Source organism: Mya arenaria, chromosome 15 (assembly GCF_026914265.1).
Source record: "Mya arenaria isolate MELC-2E11 chromosome 15, ASM2691426v1".
Lineage (NCBI taxonomy): Eukaryota > Metazoa > Mollusca > Bivalvia > Myida > Myidae > Mya > Mya arenaria.
The window spans coordinates 715,397-738,727 of NC_069136.1; the positions used below are offsets into that span (position 1 = coordinate 715,397).

Sequence of the window (23,331 nt, forward strand, 5' to 3'; positions counted from 1 at the left end):
TTGTTAAACATGAAGACAGATGATGCAATACTCAGGAATTACATAAATGTTGATGTTTTTGCAACACTTTATATGATCTGCTGTTGTTGTTTTTTTAAGATGAATACTGTCTGTAAAAAGTAGTTTTTTACTAAAGTGATGTTTTTTCCCCTTACATTTCCTTTTTTCTTTCAAGTGAAATCACATAACACCATCAGATTTGAGCCACAAATGATCCCAAGCATGAATACCCATCCCATAAACGCCAAATAACTGCCAGACTTGGTTCCTTGCAAAGTAATAATGCATGCTCACATGTACTTGCTGTTTAAAAGCCACTGTTGCACCTGAATATGGTTGGGCTTAAAAGGGGGCGTGGCACATTTAGACAGGGGCACAATTTCTCAAAAACTCGAACAGATTTTAAGGAGTTATGAAGCTTTTAATGAACTAAAGGGGAACGGTTTGTACAAAATGTATGAATACTACACATTACAATCAATTTAACGCAGTGACCTTGAGATGTCAACCTCAAGTTTCGTTTTCAACTACTGAAAGGTCAAGGCTATTGGGCCACGAGTTACAAAATATGCACATTTCACGTCACCTGACTTCAAAAAGAAAATAGAGCATTGTCATCCATAGTTTTGACTTTAAAACGAAATTATACATTTCAAAGATCTAAATGTTATACAAATAAAAAAGAATGCATGTCGTTTAACAGATAATAACTATATAATTCGTAAAATTGCTTACCTCTGTCTGTCATGTTTTGGACAGTCGATATTCTACTCACACTCCACTTTGCATTAGCCAATCAAAAGGCAGTTTTGGTGATATGCGTTTAGTTTTCGGACGAAGCGGTATCCAAGTTTCCAAGTATTATGACTACGGTTAAAAGTGGTTTATGCAATTCATAAATAGTTGTGTGACAATTCATAGATTTTTGGGGAAGGGTGGCCACAAAGTTCACGAAAAACATGAAGTGTTACTTAACAAAATGTTAAAGGTAATAAAAAAGAACAGGCGACACGAATTAACAACGTGTGGGGCTGACTGAGAAATTCCAAGATGGAGTCTAAGATGGCCGCCAAAAATGGCCAAATCAGTAAAAGTGTTATGTTTGATAATGGCAATTTTAATGAAATAGATACTGTTAAGTGGGGTTACAGCCTGGAACCGTCAATGAAAATAGAAGCTTTCTGTGGATAAATGCATTGAACCTTCAGTGAAAGAGGAGCTCACTGTGGTAAACTACCTGGAACGGTCAGTGATAGAGGAGCTCATTTGGAATAACTTCCTGTAACAGTCAGTAAAAGAGGAGCTCACTGGGGCCACTGTCTGGAACGGTCAGTGAAGTGATGCCCACTGGAGTCACTGCCTGGAACGGTCATTGAAAGGGAAGCTCATTTGAATCACTGCGTGGAACGGTCAGTGAAAGAGGAGCCCACTGGTGATCACTGCCAAGAACGGTCAGTGAAGTGAAGCCCACTGGAATCACTGCCTGGAACGGTCAATGAAAGGGAAGCTCACTAGGGAACGACGCCTGAAACGGTCAGTGATAGAGGAGCCCACTGGGGATCACTGCCTGGAACGGTCTGTGAAAGAGGAGCCCACTGGGGATCACTGCCTGGAACGGTCAGTGATAGAGGAGCCCACTGGAGTCACTGCCTGGAACGGTCAGTGAAGAGGATCCCATTGGGGTCACTGCCTGGAACGGTCAGTGAAGAGGAGCTCACTGGGGATCACTGCCTGGAACGGTAAGTGATAGAAGAGCCCATTGGGGGTCACTGCCTGGAACGGTAAGTGAAAGAGGAGTCCATTGGAGTCAATGCCTGGAACGGTCAGTTAAGGAGGAGCTCACTGGAGGTCACTGCCTGGAACGGTCAGTGAAAGAGGAGCTCACTGAGGATCACTGCCTGGAACGGTCAGTGATAGAGGAGCTCACTGAGGATCACTGCCTGGAACGGTAAGTGAAAGAGGAACCCACTGGGGATCACTGCCTGGAACGGTCAGTGAAAGGGAAGCCCACTGGGGATCACTGCCTGGAACGGTCAGTGAAGAGGAGCTCACTGGTGGTCACTGCCTGGAACTGTCAGTGAAGAGGAGCTCACTGGGGGTCTCTGCCTGGAACGGTCAGTGAAAGGGAAGCTCATTTGGGTCACTGCGTGGAACGGTCAGTGAAAGAGGAGCCCATTGGGGATCACTGCCTGGAACAGTCAGTGAAGAGGAGCTCACTGGGGAGTCACTGCCTGGAACTGTCAGTGAAGAGGAGCTCACTGGGGGGTTTCTGCCTGGAACAGTCAGTGAAGAGGAGCTAACTGGGGGTATCTGCCTGGAACGGTCAGCGAAGAGGAGCTCACTGGGGGTCACTGCCTGAAACGGTCAGTGAAGAGGAGCTCACTGGGGTCACTGCCTGGAACGGTCTGTGAAAGAGGAGCCCACTGGAGTCACTGCGTGGAACGGTCAGTGAAGAGGAGCTCACTGGGGTCACTGCCTTGAACGGTCAGTGAAAGTGAAGCCATTGGAGTCACTGCCTGAAATGGTCAGTGAAAGAGAGAGGAGCTCACTGGGGATCACTGCCTGGAACGGTCAGTGAAGAGAAGCTCACTGGGGGGTCTCTGCCTTGAACTGTCAGTGAAGAGGAGCTCACTGGGAGTCACTGCCAGGAACAGTCAGTGATAGAGGAGCCCACTGGGGTCACTACCTGGAACGGTAAGTGAAAGAGGAGCTCACTGGGGTCACTGCCTGGAACGGTCTGTGAAAGAGGAGCCCACTGGTGTCACTGCCTTGAACGGTAAGTGAAAGTGAAGCCCACTGGAGTCACTGCATGGAACGGTCAGTGAAAGAGAGAGGAGCTCACTGGAGATCACTGCCTCGAACAGTCAGTGATAGAGGAGCCCACTGGGGATCACTACTTGGAACGTTCAGTGAAAAAGAAGCCCACTGGGGTTTACTGCCTTGAACGTTCAATGAAAGAGGAGCCCACTGGGGATTACTGCATGGAACGGTCAGTGAAAGTGAAGCCCACTGGGGATCACTGCCTGGAACGGTAAGTGAAAGAGGAGCCCACTGGAATCACTGCCTGGAACGGTCTGTGAAAGAGGAGCCCACTGGAGTCACTGCGTGGAACGGTCAGTGAAGAGGAGCTCACTGGGGTCACTGCCTTGAACGGTCAGTGAAAGTGAAGCCCATTGGAGTCACTGCCTGGAATGGTCAGTGAAAGGGAGAGGAGCTCACTGGGGATCACTGCCTGGAACGGTCAGTGGAAGAGGAGCCCACTGGATCACTGCCTGGAACGGTCAGTGAAGAGGAGCCCACTTGGGGAAAACTGCCTGGAACGGTCAGTGAAGGAGGAGCTCACTGGGGATCACTGCCTGGAACGGTCAGTGGAGGAGCCCACTGGGGATCACTGCCTGGAACGGTCAGTGAAAGTGAAGCTCACTGGGGATCACTGCCTTGAACGGTTTGTGAAAGAGGAGCCCACTGGAGTCACCGCCTGGAACGGTCACTGAAAGTGAAGCTCACTAGGGATCACTGCCTTGAACGGTCAGTGAAAGAGGAGCCCATTTGGGATCACTGCCTGGAACGGTCAGTGATAGAGGACCCCACTGGGGATCACTGCATGGAACGGTCAGTGAAGAGGAGCTCACTGGGGTCACTGCCTGGAACGGTCAGTGGAGAGAAGCTCACTAGGGATCACTACCTGGAACGGTCAGTGAAGAGGAGCCCACTGGAGTCACTGCCTGGAACGTTCAGTGAAAAAGGAGCTCACTGAGGGTCACTGCTTGGAATGGTCAGTTAAAGAGGAGCTCACTGGGATCACTGCCTGGAACGGTAAGTGAAGAGGAGCTCACTGGGGATCACTGCCTGGAACGGTCAGTGATAGAGGAGATCACTGGGGATCACTGCCTGGAACGGTCAGTGAAGAGGAGCCCACTGGGGATCACCGCCTGGAACGGTCAGTGAAGAGGAGCCCACTGGGATCACTGCCTGGAACGGTCAGTGAAGAGGAGCTCACTGGGACCACTGCCTGGAACGGTCAGTGAAGAGGAGCTCACTGGGATCACTGCCTGGAACGGTCAGTGAAGAGAAGCTCACTGGGATCACTGCCTGGAACGGTCAGTGAAGAGAAGCTCACTGGGATCCATGCCTGGAACGGTCAGTGAAGAGGAGCCCACTGGAGTCACTGCCTGGAACGTTCAGTGAAAAAGGAGCTCACTGAGGGTCACTGCCTGGAATGGTCAGTTAAAGAGGAGCTCACTGGGATCACTGCCTGGAACGGTAAGTGAAGAGGAGCTCACTGGGGATCACTGCCTGGAACGGTCAGTGATAGAGGAGCTCACTGGGGATCACTGCCTGGAACGGTCAGTAAAGAGGAGCCCACTGGGGATCACCGCCTGGAACGGTCAGTGAAGAGGAGCCCACTGGGATCACTGCCTGCAACGGTCAGTGAAGAGGAGCTCACTGGGACCACTGCCTGGAACGGTCAGTGAAGAGGAGCTCACTGGGATCACTGCCTGGAACGGTCAGTGATAGAGGAGCTCACTGGGATCACTGCCTGGAACGGTCAGTGAAGAGGAGCCCACTGGGGTCACTGCCTGAAACGGTCAGTGAAGAAGAGCCCACTGGGGATCACCGCCTGGAACGGTCAGTGAAGAGGAGCCCACTGGGGATCACTGTCTGGAACGTTCAGTGAAAGAGGAGCCCACTACGGTCTCTGCCTGGAATGGTCAGTGAAAGAAGAGCCCACTGGGGATCACTGCCTGGAACGGTCAGTGAAGAGGAGCTCACTGGTGATCACTGCCTTGAACGGTCAGTGAAAGTGAAGCCCACTAGGGGTCACTGCCTGGAACGGGAGTTCACTGGGGTTTAAATAGTTTATGAGTACTCAACCTCCTACTTGCCCCAACATGTATTTATTTGCAAAGCTAAAAAATATATGTGTTCAGACAATTATCTTTGTTAGCAAGACTATTAATTTGGATATCGCCTGCCGTCTAACAGCGGTCGCAGCTATAACGTGGCTGCATCGACTACAGCAGGAAAGGACCTCGGTCACTATTTGGAAGTATTATACATTTGCCTTTAATGAACTTTCACAAGTATACGCTTAAATGACGTTTGTTGAACAAGCCAATTAGTATTCACATGATTTAAAACTTTTTATTTACAATACAACACAATACGTTTATTTCGGCTTTAAACTTACAAAGTTTATAGCAGTGAAAAATAACATATGAAAAGTGGTGAACATAATTTAACAAAGGAATGGTATGTATAAAAATCATATGCATGAGATGGTATTACATACATGTATATTATTCCAATATAACAGTACAAAAAGTCAGAAGAAGGTATAATTTCAGGTTCAATATTTAACTTGATATATTAAGTTGTTGGTAAGATTTCATTGCAAAAAAATATGCATTTCGCAATATTCATTTGTCGTTTTTTTTTGCTTTGGAGGACATTAGTGTTTCGAACTTATTTAATGCAGGCCATCTACAAAAGTAAGGTTTAAAATAGATTTTCTTAGTTCCCTGTATACAGTGCATACAAGCAAAAAGTGAAATTCTATTTCTACAGCTGTCATTAAACAAACTTTACAAAGTCGTTCATTTCTTGGTGTATTATCATACCTCCCAGTCTCCATTGCAAATGTATGTGCAGATACTCTAAATTTTGTAAAAACGACTCTATATTTTAAGACAGAAACATTGTCTAAATAATTTTCTAACACGAAGGTTTGTTTTAAACATACAAAATGACTCCAATTTACGAGAGTTATTTACATAAGCATACCATGATTGATAATACATATCAAAGAACAATCGCTGTTTTATTTTCGGTATTGGTATATCTATGTGGTTTTGGTTAATCTAAACTTGGTGAGTCCAGTTGTTGCCACCATACGTAATATCATTGTCCGATTCACATTTTAACATTGTATAAGTTCGGCGAATAAGTAAATTTCGTCTGATTTTAGTATTTTAGCCCAAAATTTAAGCATTCAGAGTTAACGGATAACTATCAACGGAACTCTACCAAGTTCACCATATAATGCGGACCTGTTAGTTGATATTTTCACATTTAATAACTTTCTTAAAAATTCGGTATGAATTAATTCTAAATCGCACGGGTGCGAGCCAATAACTGAAGAATCGATGAAACTAGGGAGTCAAATGACTTCAGCTTTTGATTTAAATTTATGTTAAATGTGAAATTGTTTCTATTAAAATGAACATTGTTCACCCATGTGCATCAATAGTAGCTACATGTATTTTGTGAAATTGTTTTGCCGATGCAGGAGGGTGGGGGAGATGGTAAATCAGCAAAACCTTATATTGTCATGCATATCTCTTTTTAGTTGCATAAACTCAGTACCTGATAAAATGATAAATCAGATTTAATACAGTTACCATAACAGTGAGAATCAGTACCCGCTCTCTAAGCTCTATTTATGTACATGTACATGTACATGGTTGGCTATGGCTATACAGTGTATATTAGAATTATTAGTTAAACGGTATTTCGTTTGATTTGCGGTCATTCAGTTAATTAAAGTATAACTATTTTACTTTTTGCAGATTTGTGTATTATTACATAAACTTACATATAAATACGAAAGGTAAGATAAATCAAAAGCCTATTTCATTTCAAACCAGCCATTCAATGATGCTAGCAATGTGCAATAGTGTGATGATATAAAATAACGAACAATGCTGTTCTTGAATGGCCGCTGAAGAACTCTTAAAATTCACTCTGGTAACCGGTAAATGTATTTAGGTAATTTAACTAAAATTAAACTGTTTCAGGTAAACTTTTGGAAAAGTGGGCACTGAAAAATAGGCAGAATCATAAACATGTAGATATTGACCGATTTTCTTTGTCAATAAACAGTAATATGCGTCTCATAATTTTTTCTCTCTGGGTCGTTTTAAATCGCTTTGGTTGTTTTTAATTGAATGTTACCGGTACGGTACCGGCGAAATGACCTCATTTTGCAGCCGAGCTTTACACGTTTATCACGTGATCAAACAAGATGTCTGCGCCCTTTGTTTTTGTTTAGACTTGTTTCTCTGTAACGAAATATATCGTTTTTATCAATTTTAGTGGTAAGTTGCCTTTAATTGAATGTTAAATAATAAATTATAAGATATGTAACAGTTACCAACGTGAATGGTTATTGCTGTTGGGAGTTTGTAGAATCCCCGATTGGAACTTTTGTTCTACAAACACACAACTGCAATGAATTACGGACACTACGGACCATGGACATTACGGACCAGACATTACGTACCAGATTTAGGGACACTACGGACCAGATTTAGGGACATTACGGACCATGATTTAAACATTTTTTTTTTAAATTAATCACTCATTAGTTTATAATTTGTTAATAAATACTTGAATATGAGTGCTCAGTATGACGTTATATCTTCCATAAAACTGAAAAATCTCGTGAAGTTCGAATAGATCTCAATATAAAATCTTGTGAAATTCCAAAAGGTGTTAAAAACCTATGCATTTATAACAATTATGTGAACAATAATGAACGAAATTTGAAAGATCGGCAGTTAAATCAGTTAAAAGCAACAGAAGAAATATTTTCCAAAACAGTTTATTTCCCAAAATAAATCGAGCAGAAGTATTTTCAAAATGGTCCGTAATGTCCCTAAATCCGGTCCGTAGTGTCCCTAAATCTGGTCCGTTATGTCTGGTCCGTAATGTCCATGGTCCGTAGTGTCCGTGACCCACTGCAATAACCATCAATGCGTTTCCCTAAATGTCAAAATCGAAGAGAGTTGATGATATGATTCTGCCTATAAATAAACTTTCGTTTATAAATAATTTTCGATCTATGATAGCTTGTTAAATCATATGATACTTTGAAACGGGAATGTGCAAAAAAGGGGGGGGGGGGGGTTAAAAATATTGAAATTGTTTTAAGTGAAGTATTTTATGGTTGAAATCATATGATACTATGAAACGGGAATGTGCAAAAAAAGGGGGGTGTTTTAAAAATATTGAAATTGTTTTAAGTGAAGTATTTTATGGTTGAAATTGATCATAAAGAGTTATACTGTATTCATATTTTACCATGTAAGTGAAATGTTGTTTTGCACTAAACAAGCATTTAATGCATTAAAACAAGTTGTTTACCTTTCCAATAAAACGAAAGTTGACTGACACAGAAAACAATTATGCGAAGGGGAACAACTCGATACAATCGTAATAACTCGGCCTCCTCAGACAAAGCTTCGAGATAGACCTCGTTACACAATCGTAACAACTCGGCCATGGCCGAAATGTTCCGATCGATTTAAAACTGTGCCCTGAAGCCTTGCAGGTGCCCTTCATGTATATATCGTTATGTTTTGACAGAATGAAATGAAGAAAAGCCGTCAAACTCATAATTATAAGTTGGATATTTATTTTTTGTGTCCGGAACTAATATAAAATAACATTATCTGGTAATATTTCTTGTTTTTATGATATTTTATAGATGCTATATGCTTTAACCCGGAATCCTGATCGGAACAACTACCCACTTTTGATACTAAACAATTTGTACGTGAAGGATTTGCCATATCAAAAATCTAAAAAAATCCGTCAATGTACAATTATTTGGACTAAGGCAGATTCCCCATTGAAAAACACTCCATTCTCCCAAAATTTGTTTCCCAATTTGACAAATGCAGATTACATTAATGAATAAAAAAGCAATGAATTTGTTGAATTATAAACAAAATCGTGACAATAATTAATCTTTCACAGCATAATGTATGCATAAAAAAGTTAAAACATGTATATTTGCCATTATATTAGCTATTTTGGCCTGATTTTGCATTTTTCCCAATGTCAACTTTTTTCCCAAGGCACGGGCGTTAAAAATAATTCCAAAAAAAACTCACTGCCATGATGAACAATATTGCAGGGTTCCAATTAGCGATGTTCTTATGACAAATTGTAATCAAAAATTTATTGTTAGGGCCTGAAATCACTGACAATCGATGGAACCTGGACAAATAGCCCCAAGTCAAATAGCCCCCATTTTGGTCAAATAGCCCCCACACTTTTGGTCAAATAGCCCCCACTAGGAAAAAAATGGTCAAAACGCACCCAATTTGGTCAAAACGCCCCCCATTCCCTATTAATTATGCGCGAAGGCAAAACAACCGCATTCACTCGGCACTGTGGGGCCACCTGGAAGGTGAAAAGACGGCCCATTTCCCCAGCTATCTCCGGTATACCCTTGAATCTGGGGGGCCGTGGTTACAATTGACTGGTGCATAATAAATACGGAACTATACAGTTGTTAACGTTAACAAAATGGCAGAAAGCAATGACAACACTCCAAAAATTGTCTAGTTCCCTCAAAATCATTCAGAGGATGCATGCTTCCCCAGAAAATAAAAAAAAATGATTCGGAATACTGATATGGTTTTAATGTCATTCACTACACCCTAGTCAATATAGCCAAGATAAATATACTGCTTTAGTCTTGGTTGTTTGACCCACCGCACCATAGCTAAGGTATTTCATTTTATACTTTATGGTCTTTAAATATGGGCTGCATTGTCAGTATATTTACGCCTAATGGTCTGCTTATCTGGGATGTATGAAGGCTGGGCCAAACTGTTTGCCTTTATAAAGTTGTTCACTTTAAACTAATCATTAATAGTACGTGTAGGTATGCAAAGTGACATACAATGAGAGCTTTCACAAACAGTACAAATACACATAGAACTTATGGTTCAAAAGCTTTTTACTGTAAACCTAACGTATGCAAACATAATTGATAGGGATCAGAAAAAGCATGGTGGCTTGAGTGAAAATTTAGCTTTTATATTGTTACCTTTCAAGGTCTAACACTTGGTGAAAAGATGGCATCCCAAACTTCTTCTGGAGGCAGAGAATGGAAAGACTGGGTTGGTGAGTTGTTCGAGCCTATCTATGGAGCCACCATCGATGACCTCGTGGCAGGTGAAAAGGAGGCAGAAAATAAACCACGTGTAAAACATATCTCCGTACATGATCCAGAAGCTGTGAGAAAGGTAGATGTTTCTTCATATTTAGCTCAACTATTCGAAGAATAAGGAGGGCTATACTACTAGCCCCAGCATCGGCGTTGGCGTCGGGTTAAAGTTTTAGGGCAAGTTGGGATTTTCACTTATAAGTCAAATACCCTTCATTCAATTGACTTTATACTTCACACAGTTGTTCAAGGCCATCACGTGATGAGGTTAGATAACTCCATATTATCCTTTACACAGATTATGGCCCCTGATTGACTATGGAACCTAGGTTAAAGTTTTAGGGCAGGTTGGGATATTTATTTAGAACTTCTATACCCTTCATTCAATTGACTCAATACTTCACACAGTTGTTCAGGACCATCACACAATGAGGTTACATAACTCCATATTATCCTTAATACAAATTATGGCCCCTGATTGACTTAGGTTAAAGTTTTAGGGCAGGTTAAAGTTTAAGGGCAAGTTGGGATTTTCACTTATAAGTCCAATACCCTTCATTCAATTGACTTAATACTTCACACAGTTGTTCAGAGCCATCACATAATGAGGTTAGATAACTCCATATTATCTTTTATACAGATTATGGCCCCTGATTGACTATGGAACTTAGGTAAAAGTTTTAGGGCAGGTTGGGATATTTATTAATAACTTCTATACCCTTCATTTAATTGACTTAATACTTCACATAATTGTTCAGAACCATCACCCAATGAGGTTACATAACTCCATATTATCCTTTATACAAGTTATGGCCCCTGATTGACTTAGGTTAAAGTTTCAGAGCAAGTTAAAGTTAAGGGCAAGTTGGGATTGTAATAAAAAACCTTCTATACCTTTCATTCAATGCACTTAATAAAATTCAAAATTATTTACGACCATCTTACAACATGAACCATAACTCCATTTTAACCCTAAATACAAATTATGGCCCTTGATTTTTTTATTTTTTTTTTAAATTTTATTTTAATTTCTTTTGAAAGGCATATTTGTAGATTCTTAACCACATTTTCATAATGGGAAATCAAGTTATTTGACTTGCGTCATTGTTCTTGCGTCATTGTTCGGGTGGGCTGGGCTGAGGGCAGCATCAAAGTCACCTTATGTATTGAATAATTTTAGTTAGGTTTGACATAAAGAGACCAAACTTGGTAATATTACATCGTTATTGTATTCACTTCTAAGTCAAAGTGGCGTAGTCTAGCGCGCTGTCTTATGACAGCTCTTGTTATATTTAGATAATGTTTTGGTTATAGTAAAGCACTGTCACAAACACTAAATAGGTATTGTTGCAAATGTCCTTGTAAGTCTTTTTGGAAATTAATTTAGTCATATATTTATATAATTATTTTTCTCTATAAAATTTAGTGCAACTGTTCTGTTTATGTATACAAAATGCATGTTTTGAATGACCTATAAGGTACCCGGCTCCATTATCTCTAAAATACTCAAGTCAAACCTCTATCTTAAATCATTTTACCACGTAAAAAGCTAAATAGTATGATTCAAAATTGTGCATGTGTTTACTATTTTTTAAAATATAATTCGTCATAGAATGTATTGATATAAACATTGTGTAAGTATTTTACACAAAACTTAATTCTGGGGCAAAAATACACCCGAGTAAGTGTTAAAAAACGTTGAGTTGTACTTAATTACATTTTATGCTGTTTCATATTTTTTCTTTGGAATCTTGACCATTTGTTTTTATCAACATATTCTTTGAAGGAATGCGCTTTCAAAAGGTGTTAAACATAATATACTTTTTTAAAATAACGTTTGATGTTATGTAGTAAAATGGGTTGAGTCTGAGATTTGACTTAAGTATTTTTGTGATAATGGTACTTAGTTTTTTGTTACCTAAATGTTTTAGAAAGTCAAATTATTCCACTAAATGTGGATGTTTTACTGAGTATTATACAAACTGTGAGAGATTTTATTTTAATACTATAAATAATATCTAGACTACAAACTATGGGAGCTTTTATTTACTATAAACAATATCTAGAATACAAACTATGGGAGCTTTTATTTACTATAAACAATATCTAGAATACAAACTATGGGAGCTTTTATTTACTATAAACAATATCTAGAATACAAACTATGGGAGCTTTTATTTACTATAAACAATATCTAGAATACAAACTATGGGAGCTTTTATTTACTAATATCTAGAATACAAACTATGGGAGCTTTTATTTACTATAAATACTATCTAGAATTCAAACTATGGGAGCTTTTATTTACTATAAATACTATCTAGAATTCAAACTATGGGAGCTTTTATTTACTTTTAATAGTATCTAGAATACAAACTATGGGAACTTTTATTACTATAAAATATATATAGAATACAAACTGTGGGAGCTTTTATTACTATAAAATATATCTAGACATTCATTTGTGTATATATCAGAAGGTGAAGATGTGCTGGTTAAAAAAAATATAAAGAAAATTAACCACATGATTATATATATGAATTATGTAATATTGATATTTTCTATTCTGTAACATAGGTTTATGAAAGGGTGCACATGATGACTCTGTTAGATGAGGAAATGCGGGCACAGAAACGGAACCCCCAACAGGGACCACCCCAACCTACGACTGGTCAGTTCAACCTTATACACTGTAATAGCTCGTTAATTTTTGTGAAAAAAATAATATTTTCATTGGTTTGGAGTTGCCTGAACATGGCATCATTAATGAATAACAAGCAAATACTATGATTTTTGCTTTTTATGCAAGATGTGAATTGTTAAAATATATTCATGTGAAAACAGTAGCATTTTGTTTTATTGAATATGTCTTATATGGCTATTTTTTGGCTAGAGATTCCAAGCTTCCACTTGACTTAGAACACTTGGATAAGGCGCTCTTGTTAAAATAATATCCACATGCTTTACTCTTGAGTCTCAACATTTTAACCTGAAGGGCTTTTCCAGTTTTATTCTACAAACATATACCTTTTCTCTTCAGATTTTGTGAAATTTACACTGAGAATCATGGGTATAATTTGTACAGCGATAGTGTTTTTAATTTGTACAAGATACTCCTGTGAAAATAGTAATTGTTTCAGTGAAATATTATTTAAATGAAGCAAGGTTCTTAGAACAAATAAGATACTGTTCGCATCTGCCCTCTAAGCTATTGTATTATTTCACACACTACATTCTTTTACACTTTACATTATTTCTGACCTACATTATGTCCCACCAACACTATTTCACACCATGCATCATTTCACAACCTACATTATTTTACATTATTTCACATCCTACATTATCTCCCACCCTAAATTATTTTAGACCCTACATAAGATCACAACCTACATTGTTTCAGACCCAAAACCTCAACCATCAGAGAGACCTCACCTTCAGTTGTCACAGAATCTAGATGGAGGACAGAAGGAGAATGAGGCTTGCATCTGGGATTCCTCTGAGATTGGTCTATTGCGGGATGCTTACAGGTACAAATTTATTCTCGTTTCATTCAAGCCCAATTTTTACTTATTTCATTAAAGCCCATTCTTTACTGATTTCATTAAGGCCCATTCCCATTCTTTACTTATTTCATGAAGGCCCATTCTATACTTATTTTAATAAGACCCATTCTTCTTCTTCTTTCATTAAGGTCAATTTTCTTCTTATTTCATTAAGGCCCATTCCTCTATTCATTTCATTAAGGCCCATTCCTCTATTCATTTCATTCAGGCCCATTCTTCACTTATTATATTAAGGCCCATTCTTGTATTCATTTCATTATATTCTTTATGTATTTTTAAGACCCATTTTTCTATGCATTTCTTTAAGGCCCATTTCTTCTTATTTCATTAAGGCCCATTCTTGTATTATTTTCATTAAGGACCATTCTTGTATTCATTTCATTAAGGACCATTCTTGTACTCATTTCATTAAGGCCCATTCTTTACGTTTTTCATTAAGACCCATTCTCCTATTGATTTCATTCAGGCCCATTCTTTACTTATTTCATTAAGGCCCATTTCTCTTCATTTCATTTAGGCCCATCCTCCATTCATCTCATTAAGGCCCATTCTTTTTTCATTATTAATATAAAGGCCCATTTTTCTATTTATTTCATTTAGGCCCATTCTACTACTCATTTCATTACTGTCCATTCTTTTGCTCACATATTGTTATTATGATTTATTTATAATAAGATCTTAATATAATAGGATATACATGTAAATTCTGTAAAATCTTATAAAAAATGTATTTAATTTCTTACTTGCTTGTTTCTTTTTTCGCAGAAAACTCAAAGAAGACAGTATTGAAGCAATGGTCCATGTTCGAGAAACAGTTAAGCGAAATGAGGAATTAGAAAAGCTGTGTGCTGAACAGAAGAAGACGATTAATGTTCAGAAAGGTCAATTATCTGAGGCAAGAATTGCTAACAAAAGGCTGAAGATTCATGTGGATAGTTTATCTGAGGAAGTACAATATTTGACTGCTAAAACTGGTGCTATGGAAGAAGTCATTAAAGAAGTGAAGGTTGAACATTCTGATATGGTAAAAGAATTACATGAAAACAGAGTTACCACTGATAAAGAGAGAATGCAAAGGAGTAGAATTCAGATGAAGTTGGATAGCTTAAAGCAAGAAGCTTTGGCAGATAAACTTGCTGCTGAGGATAAGATACGAACTCAGTGTAGAAAAGCAATCCATGATCTCAAAGAACAGGTTAAGAAACTTGATAAGGAATTGAAAGAAGAGAAACAAAAGCGAATTGTGACTGAAAAAGGATTGAAACATTTAAGAAATCATTTTTCTAGTTTGTCTGTTCAAGAGATTTTGCCGGAGAGTATTGTCAATAAAGATCAAGTTGGGTATGTTCAGTATTGAAAAAATGAAATACTAAATAATGCTGTGATATTGTTTTGTTTACCGTTATGTTTAATGCGAATTATTTCATGTGTTTATATTTGTAGTTAATTGTTAAAGTGATCTTAAGAATAAATGGTAAAAGATATTTTTATTATTATTTGAGATTTGAAGTAAGTCAAAAATTATCATCGACCAAAGAGAATACAATGTGAAGACATCATTTACAATCATCATGACATTTAGAAAAAGTGGTACAACAGACAAAAATTCTTCAAATTAGATTGTTGTTTATCAAAAAAGTTGAGGTTTAGTTATAGCCATGGTGCAACCATCGTTATCAGCCTTGAGGTCACCTCTGCACTACTTCAACCATGGCCATGCCATCATCAACATGCACATGTGTATTATGGCAGATAACTCGAGTTACCTAGGTTTTGGTAATGGTGAGTTATGCTCCTTTGTACGAAAAAACAACAACAACAACAACAGCCGAGTTTGAAGGGCGTTGGCAACTGAACAAGAAATGACAAAACTCAATCAATATTTGTTACTTTAAACATGGTAGCTAATATCTACCGTTGATAATATGGCGCTTGTATTGTTCGAGGTTAATGACTTTCGTGGAAGTCAGGCAAGCGATCAGCTTCTCGTTTCTCAAAGAACGTTACATTCTTGTCCATTGTGGTGCGATAGCTGTAACATGCTTGAAGAACCATTTCTAAATATTCGTATGAAACTTGATTGCCTGGTTGTTACTGACAATATGCATCATGCGCGTAAACAAGGTTAAGTTTTCTCTTATTTGACTGAGGATGATTGTGTCCCTGTTGTCGTATCACTGGAATAAGTACCTTTTGTGCTGCTATAGACAAGTTAAAGATTATTTATTAATGTATGCACATTGTATTAGAAAAATACAACAGCTTCAGCCATTCTATAGAGAATCGAAGGAAGACGACAACTTTTCAAACTCATTTTTATTTAATGTTACATGTATGTATAATTTTAACTTTTTAAGCATTAGAGATGCTTAAAACAACGGATTGTTATCGTAATGCATCAGTCAATTGTAACACATGTATTGTTTTAATATTCAAAAAAGGATGGATAAATGTCGAAAACAATGGTTCTTATGAAGGATACCGAGTTTATTAGAAAGAAATGAGCATAACACACAGTATTTCTACCTGATGAGACTTAAGTAGATCACAGTAAATATTTTAGCATTCACCAATCATTAAACATTTTGCACTTTCTGCTATTAAAGGCACGGTTACAATATTATTGTCAGTAGTTAATATCTTCCATAAATGCATTATTGAGCAAGTATAGTTAAAGGTTTGTCAGTCAAAATTTGTCATACATGTGTATGTATTAATTTGGAATAAGAGTGTCACTTTATCATTAACATCGATGTGCAGTTCAATAACCCTCACACTCGTATTATTATCATAGTGTGTTTCCATGATTGTTTGCGGTCCCAGCATGTAAGGCTTAGTCGACGCAACCTAGCAGGTCGACCCTCATGCACGGGAACTTGCTGGAGCTATAGCTGACCGGATGGAACCGCACAAAGCGGGCGTGCACGGGCAACGGGAGGTAGTCAGTGGCACTTGACGAGCTCGAGGAACCGGCGAATGTCTGCAATGGGAATGTCAAACACAATAACACATTTTGTAATGGCTTAGAGCATTATCTTGCAAGAGAATGAGTGTTTGCCAACTCCCAAAAACACATCCACAAAATGTGCAAAACAATTCTAACTGTTGGCAGTACAATAAGACAAATAATCCTGGCTTCAGTGTTTGCTGAGATAGGCCCGTTGGCGGAGAACGGAGGAGCATTGTCAGCGCTTATTTTGGAACTGCATTTGCGCTGGTACCAGAATTTTGGTCGTAGGCGGTGTAGGCGTCGTGCAATAACTTGAGCGTGTGTCATACAACTGCAAATCCACGAGTAAATACCGTTAATACGAACATTTATAGCACACCCCATTCCTCTGACCAAAATAATATGCAATTTTTGCTTCAAAAATCTTAGTTATAAGGGAGTTAACTCTTGTACCTCTAATCCCTTTCATTCCTTTTCGGTAATTCTACGCTTGATTACCTGTATTTGGCGCTCACATTCATTGTTAAAATTTAAGTCGCGGGGACGGTCGTCTAATATTTTTACCCTCCCTCCCGCCCTTCATGTAATTTTGTAATTTATTTGTAATTACATGTATTGTGTTTATTCATATTTCCCCGATTAAAGGGTGATTTGGCTGCTATTGTTCTGTATCATATGTGTGAAATAATTATGCAGCCTTTTTTCGGCCAAATAAAATATGTTTTCATATCATGTATCTTAAATATTCCCGACATAATTTATACCTTATGCACCTTGATTAAAAGCACCGCATGTAGACATCAACGCCGTCCATATCTCAGCGCGTATTAATGCGTTACTCGAAATATATTTTCAACGCCAGTGCCTTGTTTATTTGCATCAATAATAAATTACTGGTTACTCTATTGATTTTCTAAAATTCGCTGTCATGAAACGACTTACAAATTTGTTGACAGAGCTGGCGGTTGATGTGGATGATGTTACGTTAGCAATGTTCTCCACGTCCATAAACGTCGCACCGTCAACGCTGTAGGAGAGAAAGTAGCTGCCTGTGTAGTAGGCGCTGCTGTAGCTCTGCATCACGGCGCCGAAGATATGGGCTTGTTGTCCTATAGAAATAGTGCGGGACATGTGTGTAAGATAGATAGATGTCCAGAGTTAACTCATCCGATTGTATACAAGCTATTTAATACGAATACCGGTAAAGTGGCAACGCTAAGAGCATTCGGACCAATCATTTCCTTCACAATTGACCAGTACATTAAAACGCTTACATTGAGCACCGACTCGATTGTTAACATTCACCCACATACATCACACGTTTAAAATCAGCAGTCATTCAAACAGCTCAACATCATTCCTTCTACAATCGTCAGCCATGTTTTTGAAAATGAGAGTTCGATCACTCACCGAGTCCTATTTGGGCTATGAGTCTGTAACTACAATCCTATAAAGTGCCATTGTCATACCAAAACACGCCCACTGGAGCGAACATCAACTTAGTGTATGAACTTAATCGTCCTCTTACCGAGATCAATTTGCAGCCAGGAGTTTGAGTCCGCACCGCACCAGCCCTTGCCGTCCCCGGAAGTGCTCCCTAGACGCCCGTCCGTGGCTGTGTAGTTTTCTCGAGTGAGGTACGCGCTCATCATAGCCTGCGGGACCGCAACAGTGCTGTTAACCTCTAGGCTGTTTGAGCGACAATCTGAGGATGAATGCACGTTATGATGCTAGGGAGCATTAGGGGGTGGGGGGGGGGGGCTCCCCAGCACGAATCAAACAACTAATGATGCTGTAATTTAAACTGATATCTGTCAAACGACATATTAGAATCGAATATTGACGAAATGGAATTAATACAAACGAACATATCTTTTCTAACTAAGACATGCCATAAGAAGTTTTTTTTGAAACAATAAAATGACTACAATAAAAGAGTATGCTTTTCTATTTTAGATCCATAACTAATACGTTTATAGCCATGATTGTGTAATCTGGGTTGAAAGCAGATTTTTGATAAACATATAGAACATTCCCCTTGGGGATTCGAGCGCAAATACCTCGTGGTTTATTCTACATTGTTGATCTTAATTGTGGATGTACGGAAGTATACCGTTGGCTGATATGGATCACCCTCGAGTCAGTTACCTCGGTAACATTCAGTGCTGGTTTTTTTTTGAAAGGCCAAGAGAACGTTTCCCTGACGGAGATTGAACATTCGACGTCTGGGATGAGAGCTGACACCTTCTGAACGAGAAGCGGACGCCTACATCGCTATATTTATCTAGGTAATAGTTAGATGACATTAATTAAAATCTGAATGATTAAGAATGGGCGGAGTGATCGTAGCGATCGAGCCTTTGCTTAATCGTTCAGATTTAATTCAGTTCATCTAACTGACTGAGAATACAACCTCATTGGCTGACACATGCCAATGACACAGCGAGTGTGTATCCGATGAGTGGCAGAAGGCGGATCTAAACACCTGCGAAAGTTGAAATTTTTAAATGATCGAGTCTTGTTCTTAATGACTGCATATCGGCATTTCCATAACAAACTGATTTCTTGTTTCGTGTTAACCTTTCTCGCAGTCCATGCCACTAAATCTATCGGGACAGATGCACTTGTAAGGGATGTTTCCGGTCTGGTCCACGCACGTTGCTCCGTTCTTACAAGGGGGTGTCGGGAGGCACTGGTTCCGCTCTGAAAGATGAGTCATAGGAGCGCGACTATAAACCATTATTGTCGTGCAGGTCCCGTGGGGTGCTTCTGCCGGGAAAAGTTATTTACAATATAGATTGAAAAAATGCCAACCTAGTTCGAACGTGTTAAGAAAAGAAACTTAAATGATTAATTATGAATTGGTACGATTTCAGTGTAAACGAAATATGGGTGTCAAAACGGGGTTTCCTATAGGAACGAGAGAAATCAACGGGAAAATCAACAACAACAAAAACAACAGTTAATCTTCCTTAAATCTTTAACAAGTATTTCAATTGGAACAATTTTATTCTTGTTTAACAGAAATTCGGATGTACACAAATATATGTTTTATCAACCTCGCGTATCGAATTTTTTTAAGCGAGTTATTTTCAAAAGTGACGCAGCCAAGAGTGAACATAACATTTCCTGTGATAGCTTACCTATAATCTGCATCCTGAAAACGGCGTCCGCGTACTTGTCGTTGACGTTAGTTGCCCGGATCGTGAAACTGTAGATGGCGTCCAAGTCAGGTACCCGGCCCGCTATTTCTGAGTTGTTTGAAATCATAAGACCCGGGGGCATCGTGCCGGCAACCAGACTGTACTGGATCTCCTGATTGTCTGGGTCCTGAGGAATGTACATGTTAGTCGTTGAGAGTGTTACATCAGGACTAAGTGAGCATCTTACTAGGACCATTTCCATTTCCCCGAACAATTTAAAGTCACTAATCGCGGGATCAAGCTTAACGCAGTATTTTCGTTTGACTAAATGTGTTTAGTTTTGATAGTTTGAAAAGAAACCACAATAAAATAATCGGCCTGGTAACGGAAATCGTAGTGTATAGAAAAATATGTTTTTGCATAATTTGGTAGACTAGACCTTCTTATACAAGAAAGCGATTAATGGCCTCGCGCCACCCTTTGTGAACTCGAGCTATTCAAGATGGTTTCAAAGATGGCCGCCAGTAGGTTCAAATGTTCAATATTCGTACAATTATAAATATCTGCATTGACATTTGGTTGGAAATCATTTCCACATTTGATAATGAGAAATATCTTATTGTATATTAAGAAAGAACAAATAAGCATTCACTATTCCAAACGGCAACCAAGATGGCTGCCAAATGTACGATTTTTTTTAATTCGTGATGAACTTCTCCACTTTCTTTCATAGCTTTTAAGAAGTAATCTTGATATTATAGTCGTGTTTGATCAATATGTATAATTAAGGATTCTAACCAACAAATAAACTGGTCAGTGTTTCTGATAGCTCCATTTAACTTCATGTTAAAGTTTGATGGCTGGCGGCGATCTTGTACGCCATCTTGAATATCTAGAGTTCTCAATACCTTGGCTATTTTCCATCGAAACCTCGGATTATGCCTGCGCATTTTAAATGTAGTTAGTAAAATTAAAAATAATAATGGAATGATATTATTTAATCGTAGTGTTTTAACGTGTTATTTGTATTACTTAGTTCTTTTAGAGTGTGTGAATTCTCAGTGAAGATTGTTATTGCAAGAATAATCAAGATTCATCGGAGTAAAGTCCTTAGGTTTGACTACAGCGCGATCTATTTCAGCGTAGTTAAATGTTAAGACTTCTGGCATTGCAAACCGTCCGTATACATTGTGCATCGGAGGTTGTCTTCAACAGATAATGTCCGAGAAGCTCCGAATCGAGTTATTGTATTAGAAGTTAAAGCCTTATGCACCAGTCAATTGAAACCACGGCCCCTCCAGGTCCGGGGAATAGCGGGGACTTTGACTCTTGGTCCAGCCAAGCCCGGGTAAAATCCCCGCCAAATGCCCCCGCTACCCACGGACTCTAGGTAAGGACCATTCCCCGCTATATTTGGCGCGAATACAAAACCACGGCATTCACCTGGCACTGCGGGGCCAACGGGATGGTAAAAACACGGCCCATTTCTCCGGCTATCTCAGTATACCCCCAGAATTTGGGGGGCCGTGGTTACAATTGACTGGTGCATTAACCAATATGCACATATATACTCTGTACACCGATATGCATAGGATCGGCTAAAATACCCCATTTACCTGCCAGACTGCAACTTTGACATATTAACTGCTGATACCAGATATTTTGAAGATGCAGAGGTACGCAGGCTCTATTGTATGTAGATCACCAAAATTGAATTCTTACATACACTCAAAGCTAAAATATCTATGGTGACTGGAATATCATGACAGTCATATTTCTGGCGTTATTGAAAAAGAACATGCTGGAAACCTTTGCAATGTGTATTATTATTTTCAGCAATAATTTGCATTCTATTCCAAAATAATAGACTGCACACGAACAGGAATACAAATGAATAATACGAAGCAATGAATTGACATATACATATATAAGTTATTTAATGTGTTTAGACGATGTACGTGTTAGTTGTATTAAACGTCTGTTTTCTTTTGTTTGAATAGTCAAATAACTTCAAAAACAGAAACTTAAAGCATAACGCACCAACGCCTCTAGTTTGACGTTGACGTTATCGCCGCCGAACGCTGTCTTGAAGAACCCGATAGATGAGTGATCCTTCCAGACAGGAGGCAGGCCGTTGATCACCTGGTCATAAACATGGTTAATTACTATATACTATGTCAAATCAGAGAACCCACCAAGGAACGAAAACATTTTTATTAGCGCTATATTGGTTTTAAAGAGGTTAATTCATAATACAGTTATTAAACAGTAACATACAGTGAAAATATTTGTTATTTGTTATTTATGGCATTTAAGGTGCAGTTTTATATATTAAAAATAGTTTAATGCGTCACTGCCAAAATGGATACAACCTTAATAAGGTGTAAGATGTCCTCTCCTTCAAAGTACACCGTGCCCCCGGGTCCCGGGATCAGATACACACTGGCGTCCGCGCCCGACTGAATCAGCCAAACATGGGGTGTTATCACGTTGTTTCCGGAATGGTTTGCATATACTGATTGGAACATAAGAACTGGCGCTTTGGCGTTACTGTATTATTTCGACAGTTGATCAATGACACGTACTTATATCAAACCTGTGCCCTATCCCACCCCACCCCAACGTTAGTAGCGGGAATCGACTCTGAAGCATTTTTTTATAATTTGTATGTGTAACCTTTAATTGAAACTCTTAGGTTTTGAACATTTTTTTAATAAATAAACCCGTCCGGATTCCATCCTGCGAATGACCATCAGCTGGTGTTGCGATGTACATGTATGTGTATTCATGCAATCAGATACAGATTACATCAATAGCACCAATCGATAATGTTTTATATATAGGGGGCGCCACTAACCTGTAAGGTAATATTGCCATTGTCATCAGCTTCCAGCGAGATGTCCGGGTAATGGATCTGTAGAATGCTGGATAGGGAAGAGAATGTGTCAAAATTATCAATCACAGAGATTCATCCATACATGATACATAGTTGACATGGCCAAAACTTATGAGTTTTTTTTCTTTTACAGATAGCATTTGGGCTCATGAAAATATTAGAAACCCATTATTTTAAGAGGAAAACGGCGCAAAGATTTGAAACATTTACTGAGTCTACAACCGAGTATTTTACTGACAAGTATAAAAACCAAGAAGAAAATTTAACTGAATGATTAAGTTATCATTCTAACCTTGTATCGAACTTGACAAAAATTCTTTAAAGCAAGTACACAAAAACTCACTTTCCTAAATCACAGGAAACAAATCCAAACATTAAAAACAATGCCAGTAGTTGGATGTCCGCCATTTTAAAATCATGAAATCACGTACGTGACCGAAAATTGCCGAGCTCAATTTTTTCCGTCATCTTATCTTTTGTAGATGTTGTCTAGGAGTATATTCCCTAAAGTCGGAATGCTTTAACGTTTTTATCAACAATCTAACTGAAAGGTACCATTGTGTAAACATGGTTCGTTATTTGACCGAGATATGAAAATGTGTGGCCCGTCCCAGTTGGCACAAAAGACAATTATACAAATCATGGGACACTAGTCTAATTATGGCCATTTTAGCCAGCATAATTTTCAACGAGAAAGAACGTAATTATTTAAAACAATTACAATATAAAATCCAGATATAACTTAAACATTGTTTTTTTATGACAATTATTTAATCGTTCAATTTAATCACGTTTGAAATGAAACGTTTGAGACA

The 23,331-nt window shown here is 38.7% G+C and overlaps 3 protein-coding genes across 5 annotated transcripts in view; 1 reads left to right on the forward strand and 2 right to left on the reverse strand.

The window, feature by feature from the left end:
• The window catches only part of LOC128220655 (glycogenin-1-like), a 46,051-nt gene extending 45,194 nt beyond the window's left edge, over positions 1-857 (reverse strand). For all 3 annotated transcript variants that reach the window (XM_052929137.1, XM_052929135.1, XM_052929136.1), the window contains exon 1: positions 736-857. In XM_052929137.1, coding sequence (XP_052785097.1) covers positions 736-748 — 13 coding nt within the window. In that variant the 5' untranslated portion in view covers positions 749-857. The remainder of the gene's footprint in view (positions 1-735) is intronic.
• Positions 858-7,013: 6,156 nt separating this feature from the next.
• LOC128220399 (uncharacterized protein PF3D7_1120000-like) lies at positions 7,014-15,005 on the forward strand. The gene is made up of 5 exons (XM_052928774.1): positions 7,014-7,097; positions 9,850-10,040; positions 12,539-12,632; positions 13,365-13,491; positions 14,293-15,005. Exons 2-5 carry the CDS (start codon positions 9,870-9,872, stop codon positions 14,882-14,884), a joined length of 984 nt encoding a protein of 327 aa, XP_052784734.1. The 5' UTR covers positions 7,014-7,097; positions 9,850-9,869; the 3' UTR covers positions 14,885-15,005.
• A 1,003-nt stretch (positions 15,006-16,008) lies between these two features.
• LOC128218739 (uncharacterized) lies at positions 16,009-22,935 on the reverse strand. The gene is made up of 9 exons (XM_052926426.1): positions 22,860-22,935; positions 22,478-22,544; positions 21,993-22,079; positions 21,661-21,762; positions 19,621-19,807; positions 19,058-19,180; positions 18,006-18,182; positions 17,420-17,586; positions 16,009-16,507 (listed from the first exon to the last, which is right to left on the reverse strand). The coding sequence occupies exons 1-9, from the start codon at positions 22,922-22,924 to the stop codon at positions 16,361-16,363; spliced, it is 1,122 nt and encodes a 373-aa protein (XP_052782386.1). The 5' UTR covers positions 22,925-22,935; the 3' UTR covers positions 16,009-16,360.
• Positions 22,936-23,331: the final 396 nt, after the last annotated feature.

Excerpts from the sequence above, each read along its gene's own strand:
- LOC128220399 (XM_052928774.1), top strand. The coding sequence starts at position 9,870 with ATGGCATCCCAAACTTCTTCTGGAGGCAGAGAATGGAAAGACTGGGTT. Across the intron at positions 12,633-13,364 it reads ACCACCCCAACCTACGACTG|ACCCAAAACCTCAACCATCA; the intron begins GTCAGTTCAACC and ends ACATTGTTTCAG. Across the intron at positions 13,492-14,292 it reads CTATTGCGGGATGCTTACAG|AAAACTCAAAGAAGACAGTA; the intron begins GTACAAATTTAT and ends CTTTTTTCGCAG.
- LOC128218739 (XM_052926426.1), bottom strand. The coding sequence starts at position 22,924 with ATGGCGGACATCCAACTACTGGCATTGTTTTTAATGTTTGGATTTGTT. Across the intron at positions 21,763-21,992 it reads ACATCTTACACCTTATTAAG|GTGATCAACGGCCTGCCTCC; the intron begins GTTGTATCCATT and ends GTTTATGACCAG. Across the intron at positions 18,183-19,057 it reads TGGCATGGACTGCGAGAAAG|ATTGTCGCTCAAACAGCCTA; the intron begins GTTAACACGAAA and ends ATTCATCCTCAG.